Source organism: Anomaloglossus baeobatrachus, chromosome 8 (genome assembly GCF_048569485.1).
Source record: "Anomaloglossus baeobatrachus isolate aAnoBae1 chromosome 8, aAnoBae1.hap1, whole genome shotgun sequence".
Lineage (NCBI taxonomy): Eukaryota > Metazoa > Chordata > Amphibia > Anura > Aromobatidae > Anomaloglossus > Anomaloglossus baeobatrachus.
In genome coordinates, this window is record NC_134360.1 from 90,884,016 (window position 1) to 90,897,094 (window position 13,079).

The 13,079-nt window shown below is 49.6% G+C and overlaps 1 protein-coding gene across 4 annotated transcripts in view; it reads left to right on the forward strand.

Moving 5' to 3' along the window:
• LOC142249916 (40-kDa huntingtin-associated protein-like) overlaps positions 1 to 13,079 on the forward strand; it is a 72,850-nt gene that overhangs the window by 40,233 nt on the left and 19,538 nt on the right. For all 4 annotated transcript variants that reach the window (XM_075321900.1, XM_075321897.1, XM_075321898.1 and 1 more), the window contains exons 10-12: positions 58 to 104; positions 3,202 to 3,257; positions 6,084 to 6,151. In XM_075321900.1, the coding sequence (XP_075178015.1) occupies positions 58 to 104; positions 3,202 to 3,257; positions 6,084 to 6,151 (171 nt within the window). The remainder of the gene's footprint in view (positions 1 to 57; positions 105 to 3,201; positions 3,258 to 6,083; positions 6,152 to 13,079) is intronic.

Consider the following 13,079-nt stretch of genomic DNA (forward strand, 5'->3'; position numbering starts at 1 on the left):
GACTGTCTCCGCTGACACAATACTATCACATTTTATTCTGTTTTTTGTTTCCCACAGTGAATTATCTGACGGAGGAGGTTTTCTTATTGTTACAGTCTGTGGTGGTAAATATCACATGATACTTCTGAATTATATATTGCACAGCCTCATGTAAAGTGCCCTGTGTAATCTGGGAGGAAACTCCTACATAAATTAGACATTTCTGCCACTTTCTCATTTACGTAAATGTGGTCTCCAGAAATTCACTGACAGAGAAGCCCATTCGATGTAGATAAGTGACTTTCACTCCGAGATTCCTCCACCCAGTCCAGGGCGTGTAAACGTGTATCATTGATCACCTGCACATTGTATTCTGGGAACACCGGCTGCTTTTATTCAGCAGGTTACACCTGATTTATCTGTAAAGGTACCGTCACACATAACGAGATCGCTGCTCAGTCACGGTTTCTGTGACGCAGTAGCGATCCCGTTAGCGATCTCGTTATGTGTGACATCTACCAGCGATCAGGCCCCTGCTGTGAGATCTCTAGTCGTTGCAGAATGGTCTAGGCCATTTTCTTCAAAGGTGATGTCCTGCTGGGCAGGACACATCGCTGTGTTTGACACTGTGTGACAGGGTCACAGTGACTGCTGAGATCGTTATACAGGTCGCTACTGCGACCTGTATTGTTCCTGCATTGCTGGTAAGATCTGACTGTGTGAATTTTCACCTGCGACCTCCCAGCGACTTCCCTGCAATCCCTATCAGGTCGCCTCATTTTCGGGATCGCTGGTAAGTCGTTGTGTGTGACTGGGCCTTAACTGTTTTGGGTTTGTTCACACCTCATAGTCAGATTGGGTGTTGTGTTGATTTGTGCAATCCTGCATAATTTTGCTTCATTTCTGAGCAAAGTGCATCAAAAAGCACAAGAAAGTTACAAAAAATATATTGTGTGAAAGCGCCCTAAAGAGAGGAGGTTTCTTGATAAATGCTGGCAATAGGTTGCCGACTGGGTACGCTGAGGGTTGCCGACTGGGTACGCTGAGGGTTGCCGACTGGGTACGCTGAGGGTTGCCGACTGGGTACGCTGAGGGTTGCCGACTGGGTACGCTGAGGGTTGCCGACTGGGTACGCTGAGGGTTGCCGACTGGGTACGCTGAGGGTTGCCGACTGGGTACGCTGAGGGTTGCCGACTGGGTACGCTGAGGGTTGCCGACTGGGTACGCTGAGGGTTGCCGACTGGGTACGCTGAGGGTTGCCGACTGGGTACGCTGAGGGTTGCCGACTGGGTACGCTGAGGGTTGCCGACTGGGTACGCTGAGGGTTGCCGACTGGGTACGCTGAGGGTTGCCGACTGGGTAAGCTGAGGGTTGCCGACTGGGTAAGCTGAGGGTTGCCGACTGGGTAAGCTGAGGGTTGCCGACTGGGTAAGCTGAGGGTTGCCGACTGGGTACGCTGAGGGTTGCCGACTGGGTACTCTGAGGGTTGCCGACTGGGTACTCTGAGGGTTGCCGACTGGGTACGCTGAGGGTTGCCGACTGGGTACGCTGAGGGTTGCCGACTGGGTACGCTGAGGGTTGCCGACTGGGTACGCTGAGGGTTGCCGACTGGGTACGCTGAGGGTTGCCGACTGGGTACGCTGAGGGTTGCCGACTGGGTACGCTGAGGGTTGCCGACTGGGTACGCTGAGGGTTGCCGACTGGGTACGCTGAGGGTTGCCGACTGGGTACGCTGAGGGTTGCCGACTGGGTACGCTGAGGGTTGCCGACTGGGTACGCTGAGGGTTGCCGACTGGGTACGCTGAGGGTTGCCGACTGGGTACGCTGAGGGTTGCCGACTGGGTACGCTGAGGGTTGCCGACTGGGTACGCTGAGGGTTGCCGACTGGGTACGCTGAGGGTTGCCGACTGGGTACGCTGAGGGTTGCCGACTGGGTACGCTGAGGGTTGCCGACTGGGTACGCTGAGGGTTGCCGACTGGGTACGCTGAGGGTTGCCGACTGGGTACGCTGAGGGTTGCCGACTGGGTACGCTGAGGGTTGCCGACTGGGTACGCTGAGGGTCGCCGACTGGGTACGCTGAGGGTCGCCGACTGGGTACGCTGAGGGTCGCCGACTGGGTACGCTGAGGGTCGCCGACTGGGTACGCTGAGGGTCGCCGACTGGGTACGCTGAGGGTCGCCGACTGGGTACGCTGAGGGTCGCCGACTGGGTACGCTGAGGGTCGCCGACGGGGCTGGGCCGAGGGTCGCCGATACGGCTAATGGGGTATGCTGAGGGTTGAATTCCAGCCTTGTTCGGCAGCTGACCTGTATGCTCTCACCCTGTCAAAGTTGTATTGCAGTATTTAGCAAAATTGCAGAAAGTTTGTGAAAATCACAGCAAATTTGCATCCCGTGGCCTCACCATTGTATATGACATGTGAGTGTCATGCTTACCATACTTGTTGAGCTTACTCAAGCCTGTCCATCCTGTTTTTCCTACAGTTGAAACCAGAGCCTCTGCTCATCATGAATCAGGATTTTGTTTTTTTCTACCTCAATCTGATTTGAATCCCTTTATCTCTTTTATTAAAGGATGACAATTTAGGCAAAAAAAATAAGAAGTTTCTATTGTTTGGTGATTTTGTCTTTCCGAGATTGTCCCCTTTATTTATAATCTGTAGTAGAGGGTGGGTAAAGGGAATAAAGGTATAAGCAGCTTACCGCTGTAAGGAACTTTAGGAGTTGTGCCTTGTGTAGTCACTTGGTGGAGCCACGTCTTGTTATCCAAGCCTTCTCCCGATGGTGGGGCAGTGACTCGCCCGCTCCACCAGCACATACCAGTAAAATGAACTGGGTTGGTTTCCAGGTGCAGATGGAGGAACCAAGCTTTCATGTGTGGTCATGCAGGTCCCGGATGACCAGGCTAATAAAAGAAGACTTGGCTGTCAAGACATGTGGCTTCACGGTGCAATGTGCAATGAGATCTAACAGAACTTCTAGAGCGCATAATTTCAAAATTGGCCTATATTCCCCTTGCCTACTGTTCTGTACAGACCATATATAAAAAAGCTGTCCCATTGAATGATCAGTGCATGTAAAATAGGTTTTCAGAATATCAGATACACCCGTACCCTATAAAAAACTGTGACTTGCGCAATACGTTTGCGGAGTATTCATTGTATGTAATGTGGTGTCTTGTGTTTGATAATTTTGCTTTGACCAGTCCATTTTTACTTGCAGATGGCGTGCCAGGAAAATGATGTGGAATCGCTAAAAATTCTGCAGGTTGAACTGTGGTATGTGCAGCAGGCGAATATTCATTTTACACTATTAAGAAGCCACCTCTATGGCTGACATTTTATATTTTGGTGGAAAATCACCGACGCCTACATGTAAAATCCGATTTTCACAGACAATATTAGGCCTCATTCACACCTCCAGTTATTCTGTTACGAGTTTTGTGTGTGGTTTTCATGGATAAAATAGTCTATGGCGCAGTTCACATAGCGAATGGTCACAAGAGATGCATGATGTTTTGAATTTTCGGATCAAAATCGTCAATGGAAGTCTATGGGTCCGTGAAAAAATTGAACAACACTCAGATGTTGTCAGCATTGTACCCGATTCTATTGTGTCAAATGTATCGCACCATAGGGCTCTAAGGATCTGTCTGTTGAATAATAATAACCTTTATCTTTATAGCGCCAACATATTCCACAGTGCTTTACAATTCGGAGATTCATATACAAACAAAAGTAACAGTTATAGAAGATACAATAATTAAAGCAAAAATAATAACAACCCTGCTCATGAGAGCTTACAATCTACAGTTAGGTGAGGGTGACACAAGGTACAAGTGCTTATTTACAACGACGGACCAGCTATCTTCAAAAAAATGGGGAAATAGATAAAGGCTGCATGAGACGGCAGGCCTGCTGCCTAGGAGTTATCATGGTGCCGCACACAGAGAGGGAGATGTCAGGTTTAGGAAGGTTGGGAGATGGAGGGAAAAGAAGAAGTTCAACTTTGGAAAGGTTAAGTTTCAGATAGAGATAAAAAGTATATAAAGACATTACAAGATGTGGAAATTATTTCATATGTTCATTTATCTTCCTTGCAAAACATGGCAATTGACAAGATAGTCATTAAAAATATTCAGTATTCATCGCAAGTGCACAAACTCATTCCAAGTGCACAAATTAGGCCTAGCTCACACGGTGAGAAAACCGGTGCAAGTGGATTGCAATGATAAATCACATTCCACTCTGACCAATATTTCTCTATGGGGCCGCTCCCATGAGCGATTGTTTTCTCAACCCTAATTGGACTGAGAAAACAGTCGCAGCATGCTGTGGGTGGAATGCGATCTTGTTCCACTTGCACCCATACAAGTTTATGGGGCTAGAGAAACACCACATTGCTCTCACGTTACACCGGTGTAACGCGAGTGCACTGCGAGAATCGCATCAGCCGGCAATAGAGGAGATAGGGAGATAAATCCTTCCCTTTCCTCCGCAGCATTGGCCCTCACCTCCGCAACTGTGGTCTGATCGTATGATCGGAGCACAGTCGCATGACACTCTGTTCCCACTGTGCTGCGAGCATGAGCCGAGTGCCATGTGAGCACTCGCAGTAATCCCCATGTGGCCTCGTCCTTAGGGCAAGTCCTTGTCCATTAGCATCAGCGCATGCTCCCACACCCTCACCCCCTTCTCCAGGAAGCAGCGAGCATGTGCTGAGCTTGCTCCATCTCTGCTTTCCTAGGCTCAATGTGATTTTGAGATTTTGTTTGGATGTATATTCAGAAGATCCATTGGCGAGCCGTGTTACTTCCTAATTACGGACGGTTATTACCGACACACTACCTCTGTCCGTTTGATGGCTTGCACTAGATTCAGTAAATGCCTTTCTTAGGAACATTTTTCTTTCAATATTGGCAGTGGATTATAACCCATCCACTTCCATTATCTGTTTTTTATGTATAAGTGGAGCCATGCCACTACAACCAAGTGTGCATACTGCCGTACCACTAGGCGTCCACTGTTACGGTTCTCGGTCGTTTGTTCAATGGCATGTTTTCCTCCATTATTTGATTACTTTGTTTTACACCGCGTGTACTTATTTATTACATAATAAACAAAGAACTGTTCTTCTAGACAGTGTCTAATCTTGCTTTAATCTTTCATTAATCCTTGAAGGAATCCTAAGGCAGCATGTTTTCCATTATTGGTGTTATGCAATTCCCGATCTCTCCCTCAGTGTGCCGGACATATGTCTCCATTATCTGTGGAACTGTCAGACTGCTGTAATATCAACTAATATTGAAGTCTTAATGTAATATTTCTCGCTGAATTAGGCACATTTCCGCAGATTTTTAGATTCTTGTAGTATACGCATATAAGCTTCACCTTATTACAACCTGTACATTGATTGAATTTACCATGTAGTTGAGGGTTTTCATGGAGAAAAATATGCCATAAATGCTAAAAAGTGTTTTGCCAAAATGAATTTTAAGCATACTTCTTGCTTTCCTAAGCAGATAACTAAATGGGTGACAACAATTGTCATTGAGAAGAGTAAAGTGATAAGAAAGAGTTAAAGGAAATTGGTCAGCAGGTTTTTGCTACCTTATCTAAGAACAGACTATAGGAAGAGACCCTGAATCCAACGATGTATCACTTCGCTTACTGGGTGATGCAGCTGTGACACAATCAGAGTTCATAGCTGTAGCAGAGATGAAATAGCTAACCACAGCTCTCTGTGTACATTGTCTATTGAGAGTGAGCAGCTTATTAGAAGAGTGGGCGTGGTCAGTATAGCAAGCCTGTGAGCTGTAGTCCTGGCAGTGATAAGCACCTGGTGATAAAACAATCATTGTAAGCAAACAGCACACAGCCTGATAAGTGACACCTCTGAAATCTGTGCTTCATGTTGTCCTCAGAATGCACAGCAAAAACCTGCTGTCAAATTCCTTTAACATATTATATGATCAGCTCTATATAATAGCACATTTAGTTTACTCTTCAGCTTTAGCTTACAAGTTCAGTGTTCATCAGATCCTGATGGGGAGGATATATTTTGTTTTTATGTATCAACTCACACATTATTCTTCATTTTTTCAGGCCACTTCTGACAGCAGAACAGAACCACCTCTTACATCTGGTCCTTCAAGAAATGATTTCCCCTTCAGGTCAAGGCATATAGACCATAACATGCATGGGGCTTGTTATAACCTGTCACCTGGTTCATGCTGCTTTAACTGCGGGCAGCATGAATTAGAGCCTGATGGCAGCCAGGTATATTCATCTCTGCTTCGGTGTTTCATAAACGAAATACTTAAAAGATCCGCCTGAGGACCATGGCCAGAGACGAGACTAGTCCAGCACTGACAGGTACTGATTGACAGGTATTCTCCCGATGTACACGCGAGGGAAAGACTTAACTAATCACCTTTCAGCTTTGCTCTGAAGAGCTCCCCTGGGTAAAGCCGAACTAGTCTTGTCTCCAGTTATGGTCCTCAGATGGGTCTTCAAACTTTATTTTCTCTGAAGTGCCAGACTGTTTCATAGAATAATATACCTGGCTTCAGTTCATGCTGCCCACATTTTCAACACCAATATACTCCGAACAGCGGTTCCCTTAATGGTAATTATGTATTATGTGATTTCTATAATTGGTTATCTGCAAAATAAATATCATTAAAGGGAACCTGTCACGGGATGTTTATAATACTCGCCTAACGGTTGGTGCAGAGCAGACTGTTCGGATGGTTGTCTCCATTCTCCGTGTCCCGCACCTCCTCTTTTGGCCATTTTTGTCCTTCTGCAGCTAGTGTGGATGACGCTTTCTATGTCATCTACACTAGCCGACATTGAGGACCCGCGCAGGCGCAGTTTGATCTGTCCTTGTCTTGTAGTGCGCTTGTGCAGGACCTCAATGTTGGCTAGTGTAGATGACGTAGAACGCGTCATCCACACTAGCTTCAGAAGAAGAAGGACAAAGATGGCCAAAAGAGTAGGCGCCGCACCTGGAGAATGGAGAAGCCCATCCGACCAGTCTGCTCCGCACCGACCGTTAGGTGAGTATTATAAACATCCGGTGACAGGTTCCCTTAAATGTATTACAAAGCTGACTCCTGATGACAAGTCCCTTTAAAATGACCCTTTAAAAGACAATTTTCAAATCTGTGTAGTTTCTCAGAACTGTCCATGGTATATAAATTTCTAAAATGTGGTAGTAATTTATTTATGACAGTAGTACATACGGATAGCAAAATAACATGTTTTTTTTGTTTTTCAGTCATGTTTGAATTTTCTTTAAATAAATTTTGATTCATCCAAATTACTGACACTTTCATATACTGTGTGTATATATAATATGTACACTGAATAAAATATAAACACTGCATCTTTGTTTTCTTTGTCGCTCCATTGGGAGACCCAGACAATTGGGTGTATAGCTATTGCCTCTGGAGGCCACACAAAGTATTACACTTAAAAGTGTAAGGCCCCTCCCCTTCTGGCTATACACCCCCAGTGGGATCACTGGCTCACCAGTTTTGTGCTTTGTGCGAAGGAGGCAACACATCCACGCATAGCTCCACTTTTTAGTCAGCAGCAGCTGCTGACTATGTCGGATGGAAGAAAAGAGGACACATATAGTGTCCCCAGCATGCTCCCTTCTCACCCCACTGTATGTCGGAGGTGTTTGTAAGGTTGAGGTACCCATTGCGGGTACGGCGGCAGGAGCCCACATGCTGATTCCTTCCCCATCCCTTTTTACAGGGCTCTGGGTGAAGTGGGATTTACCGGTCTCCAGGCACTGAGACCGTGCTCCATCTACAGCCCCTGGAGAAGATGCTGGATGGAGCGGAGTACATCAGGGACATGGCCCTGCTTCCTCAAGGTACTCTGTGTCCCCGTGCATTTGGCGCTCACACCGCAGCATGCTGGGTGTTGTAGTGCGCCGGGGGACATCAGCGCTGCGGCGCCTGTGCCATGGCCTCATTCAGCTTTGCTGAAGCAGGCTCACTTATGGGAATTGGTCGCGCCGGCCGCTGGGACTGCGGCGCGGCTGGCACTTGTAGTGCGCCGGGGACTTCAGCGCGGCCTGCGCTTTTACGGCGGCCGCGCTGATAACTAGAGTCCCCGGCTTTTGCGGCCTGCTTCCGTTCGTTCCCGCCCCCAGACCTGCCAGTCAGGAGAGGGGCGGGACGCTGGCCACTTCCAGGAATCGGTCGCGCCGGCCGCTGGCAGCGGCGCGGCTGGCACTTGTGGTGCGCCGGGGACTTCAGCGCGGCCCGCGCTTTTACGGCGGCCGCGCTGATAACTAGAGTCCCCGGCTTTTGCGGCCTGCTTCCGTTCGTTCCCGCCCCCAGACCTGCCAGTCAGGAGAGGGGCGGGACGCTGGCCACTTCTATGAATCGGTCGCGCCGGCCGCTGGAACTGCGGCGCGGCTGGCACTTGTGGTGCGCCGGGGACTTCAGCACGGCCCGCGCTTTTACGGCGGCCGCGCTGTTAACTCGAGTCCCCGGCTTCTGGGCCTAGTCTCCCTTCGTTACCGCCCACAGCCCTGACAGTCAGGGTAGGGGCGTGACGCTGCATAGAGCAGAGCTGAGAGCTGGAGTATGTTTTGCATACTCCACCCCTCTCACTGTGTGCACTGTGAATCCGGATTCCCGCACTTTCTCAGGCACGCCCACGGCTTCCTTCTCTACAAGGACACCGGCAGCCATTAGTGTCAGTTTCTGTACGATACAGAGACAAGTGTGGAAGACCCTGGCATTCTGATAGTCACACAATCGCTGTAACAGGCGTTAAGCAGCACCTGTGGTGCTAACCCCACTAGTGCAGAAGTGCACTTATAGATATGCTTGTACTATATACATTGCACTGTTTGGTCGCACGTTGTATATACCCTCCTGGATTATGCGGAGGAGTTATCAGCATATTCTCTGTGTAAAACAAAGGTGCAGAACCACATGTTTTTCTATACAGCTGGTACAGCATGTACGGCTATACGGCCGGCAGGTTACATAGACTCCCATTGTATGCACTAATGGCCAGGGGATGAGGACGGTGTCTGCAGTATTTACTGACAGTTTTTCTGAGACTATGGCTATGATACTAGAAGCCTAGCAGTCCGGACATGTCTCTCACAATATGGGCACTGTTGAATCATTGATCCATGGCCCCCCTCAGTGTGAATAACTAACAGCTCCGGGAATGTCACACGCATCCCAGAGTCACGGCTCTGCACGGACGTCAGTCCCAGACAGCCTAAGTGGGCTCGCTATGAGCGGCCTCGGTTTCATCAGGACTCGCTGTGTAATGAGGCGGAAGTAGCGGCTCAGGATTCTGATCCTGAGACCGCTCTCAATCTGGATACACCTGATTGTGACGCCATAGTAAATAATCTTATAGCGTCCATCTATAGAATGTGGGTTATTTCTCACAGCTCCTCCAGTGGAGGAGTCAGCTTCACGTATTTTTCTGGACCACTCTGCCTTCAGAGAGGCAGTCCAGGAACACCACGCTTATCCAGATATGCGCTTCTCCAAACGGCTTAGGATACACGTTATCCCTGTCCCCTGACTTGGTCAAGGACTGGACCCAATGTCCCGAGCGGCATCCTCCAATCTCCAGGCTTGTAGCTAGATCCATAGTTGCAGTGGGAGATGGAACTGCAAACTCAAAGATGCCACTGACAGACAGATGGATCTCTGGTCGAAAGCCATCTATGAGGCTGTCGGCGCACCGTTGGCTCCGGCATTCTCTTCCTTGGGGCACTCCAAGCTATTTCAGCTTGTCTTACACAGATTGACACGGTTACACGTACATCTGTGCCGCAGGTGGCATCCTTAACCTCTCAAATGTCTGCATTTGTTTCTTACGCGAGACCGACTGTTTGGTGAGCGTTGGATGTAACCATCAAACAGTCCAGGGGTAAGGATTCATCCTTTCCTCAGCCCGGACACAACAAACCCCAACAGAGCAAGAGGCAGTCGGGGTTTTCGGCCTTTTCGAGGCTCGGGCAGGTCCCATTTTTCCTCGTCAAATGTGGACTCAAAAGGATCAGAGGAGCTAAGATTCTTAGCGGGCTCAGTCTCGCCCAAAAAAGCGACAGTCTGAAAACCCGCTTCCAAGGCGGCTTCCTCATGACTTGCGGCCTCGGTCGGTAGCAGGCTCTCCCGCCTTGGCGATATTTAGCTGCCATAGGTCAATGACCATGGAGTGTGAGACATTCTGTCTCACGGGTACAGGATAGAGCTCACTTCTCGTCCTCCAACTCGATTCTTCAGAATTTCTCCACCTCCCGGCCGGGCCGCTGCTCTTCTGCAAACAGGGTGCACTCTATAGGCAGAAAGAGTGATGACCCCCGTTCCTCTTCAGGAACAAGGTCACGGTTTTTACCCCAAATTCTTTGCGGTACCTATAACAACGGGCCGTTCCGTCCCGTTCTGGATCTAAAAATGCTCAGCAAGCTCGTGGACACCAGGCGGTTCCGGATGGAATCCCTCCGCCATGTCATCGCCTCAAGGTCCCAAGGATATTTCCTAGCATCATTAGGCATCAAGGATGCTTATCCACACGTGCCGATTGATCCAGAGCACTAGCGTTTCTACGCTTCGTTATAGGAGACGAACACCCTCTGTTCGTAGCTCTACCTTCCGGCTAGCGACAGTCCAACTGGTCTTCGCCAAGGTCAGGGCGGCAGTAGTCACAGTCCTGCACTCTCAGGGTCACTCTGTGGTCCCGTATTTAGACGATCTACTTGTCAAGGCACTCTCTTAGGAAACATGCCAACACTGCCCGAACGTTGCGCTGGAGACTCTCTAGAGTTTTGGGTGGATCATCAACTTTTTAAAGTCAGATCCGACCCCGACCCTATCGATAACATATCTAGGCATAGAGTTTCTTACTCTCTCAGCGATAGTGAAGCTGCCGCTAGACAAACAGCATTCACTACGGGCTGCAAGCTCTTCTTTAAGAACCAGTCGCACACATTGAGACGCCTCATGCACTTCCTACGTAAGATGGTAGCAAGGGAGGCAGTTCCTTTCGCGCAGTTTTACTGCGTCCACTACAATGGGACATTCTCCGCCAATGGGACGAGGAGTCGACGTCCCTCAACAGAGTCGTCGTTCTTTCTCAGGCGGCCAAGGAATCTCTACGGTGGTGGCTTCTTCTCACCTCTTGGTCAAAAAGAAGGTCCTTCCTATCCCCGTCCTGGGCGATAGTTACGACAGACGCGAGTCTATCAGGGTGGGGAGCAGTTTTTCTCCACTACAGCGCTCAGGGTACGTGGACTCAGCAAGAGTCCACTCTTCAGATCAATGTTCTTGAACACAGAGCAGTGTATCTTGCCCTACAATCCTTCCAACAGCGGCTGGAAAAGCAAGCATATCCGACTTCAGTCGGACAGCTCCACAGCGGTGGCATACATCAACCACCAAGGAAGAACGCGCAACCGGCAAGCCTTCCAGGAAGTCCGGCAGGTTCTGATGTGGGTGGAAGACACGGCATCCACCATATCCACAATTCACATCCCAAGTGTGGAAACTAGGAAGCTGACTTCCTAAGTCGCTGAGGTGTGGCCGAAAGAGTATGGTCTCCTCACCCGGACGGGTTTCAGGAGATCTGGCGCCGCTGACAGAGGCCGGACGTCGATCTAATGGCGTCACGGCACAACAACAATGTGCCAGCTTCATGGCACGGTTTCACAATCATCGAGCTCTGGCGGCAAACGCCTTAGTTCAGCATTGGTCGCAGTTCCAGCTACCTTAGGTGCCACCTCTGGCATTGTTGCCCAGAGTACTGCGCTAGATCAAGACCGACTGCGGCCGCGCCATCCTCGTCGCTACAAATTGGCCGAGGATGTTGTGGTACTCGGTTCTGTGGTGCCTCACGGTAGGCTAACCGGGGGCACTACCAGACCAATCAGACTGGCTGTCTCAAGGGCCATTCTTCCATTTGAATTCTACGGCCCTCAACCGGATGGTGTGGCATTGAGTCCTGGAACCTAGTGTCGTCAGGATTACCTCAGGACGTGGTTGCCACCATGAGACAGGCTAGCATACCAACGTCCGCCAAGATTGACCACAGGACGTGGAAGATGTTCTTATCTCGGTGCTCGGCGCAGGGTGTTTCTCCCTGGCCGGTTGCATCGTCTATGTTTCCTTCCTTCCTGCAATCTAGGTAGGAAAATGGGTTGTCGCTCAGTTCCCTTTAGGGACAAGTCTCAGCGCTATCTGTATTTTTTCAGAAACGACGACTTCCTCAGGTACGCACGTTCCTACGGGGAGTTTGTCTTCTCAGCACTCCGTACAAGCGGCCGTTAGAGCCCTGAGATCTGAACAAGGTTCTAATTGCTCTCCAGATGCCGCCTTTCGAGCCTTTGAAGGATGTCTCCCTTCCCGTTTTTCACGGGAAGTGGCCTTCTAGTAACGGTCTCGTCTCTTAGGAGAGTTTCCGAGCTAGCAACGCTCTCATACAAACTCCCTTCCTGGTCCTTCACCAGGACAGGGTAGTTCTGCGTCCGGTTCCGGAATTTCTCCCTAAGGTGGTATCCCATTTTCATATCAATCAGGATATCACCTCACCTTCTTTGTGTCCTCGTCCAGTCCATCAATTTCAGAAAGATTTGCATCTGTTGGTTCTGGTGAGAGCACTCAGGTTCTACTTCCCGCATGGCGCTCCTGCGCCACCCGGATGCACTCTTTGTCCTTGTCGCTGGTCGGCGTAAACAGTCGCAAGCTTCCAGATCCACCCTTGCTCGGGGGCTCGAGGAACCAATTCTTGAAACCTACAGTTCTACTGGGCTTCTGGTTCTCTCAAGGCCGAAGGCCCATTCTACCAGAGCCGTGGGTGCATCCTGGGCATTACGGCACCAGGCTACGGCTCAGCAGGTGTGTCAGGCACCCACCTGGTCGAGTCTACTTACTTTTACCAAGCATTATCAGATGCATACCTACGCTTCGGCAGACGCCAGCCTAGGTAGATAAGTCATTCAGGCGGCGGTTGGCCACCTGTAGGAGAGGGCCGTTTGACGGCCCTATCATGAGGTATTCTTTTACCCACCCAGGGATTGCTTTTGGACATCCCAATTGTCTGGGTCTC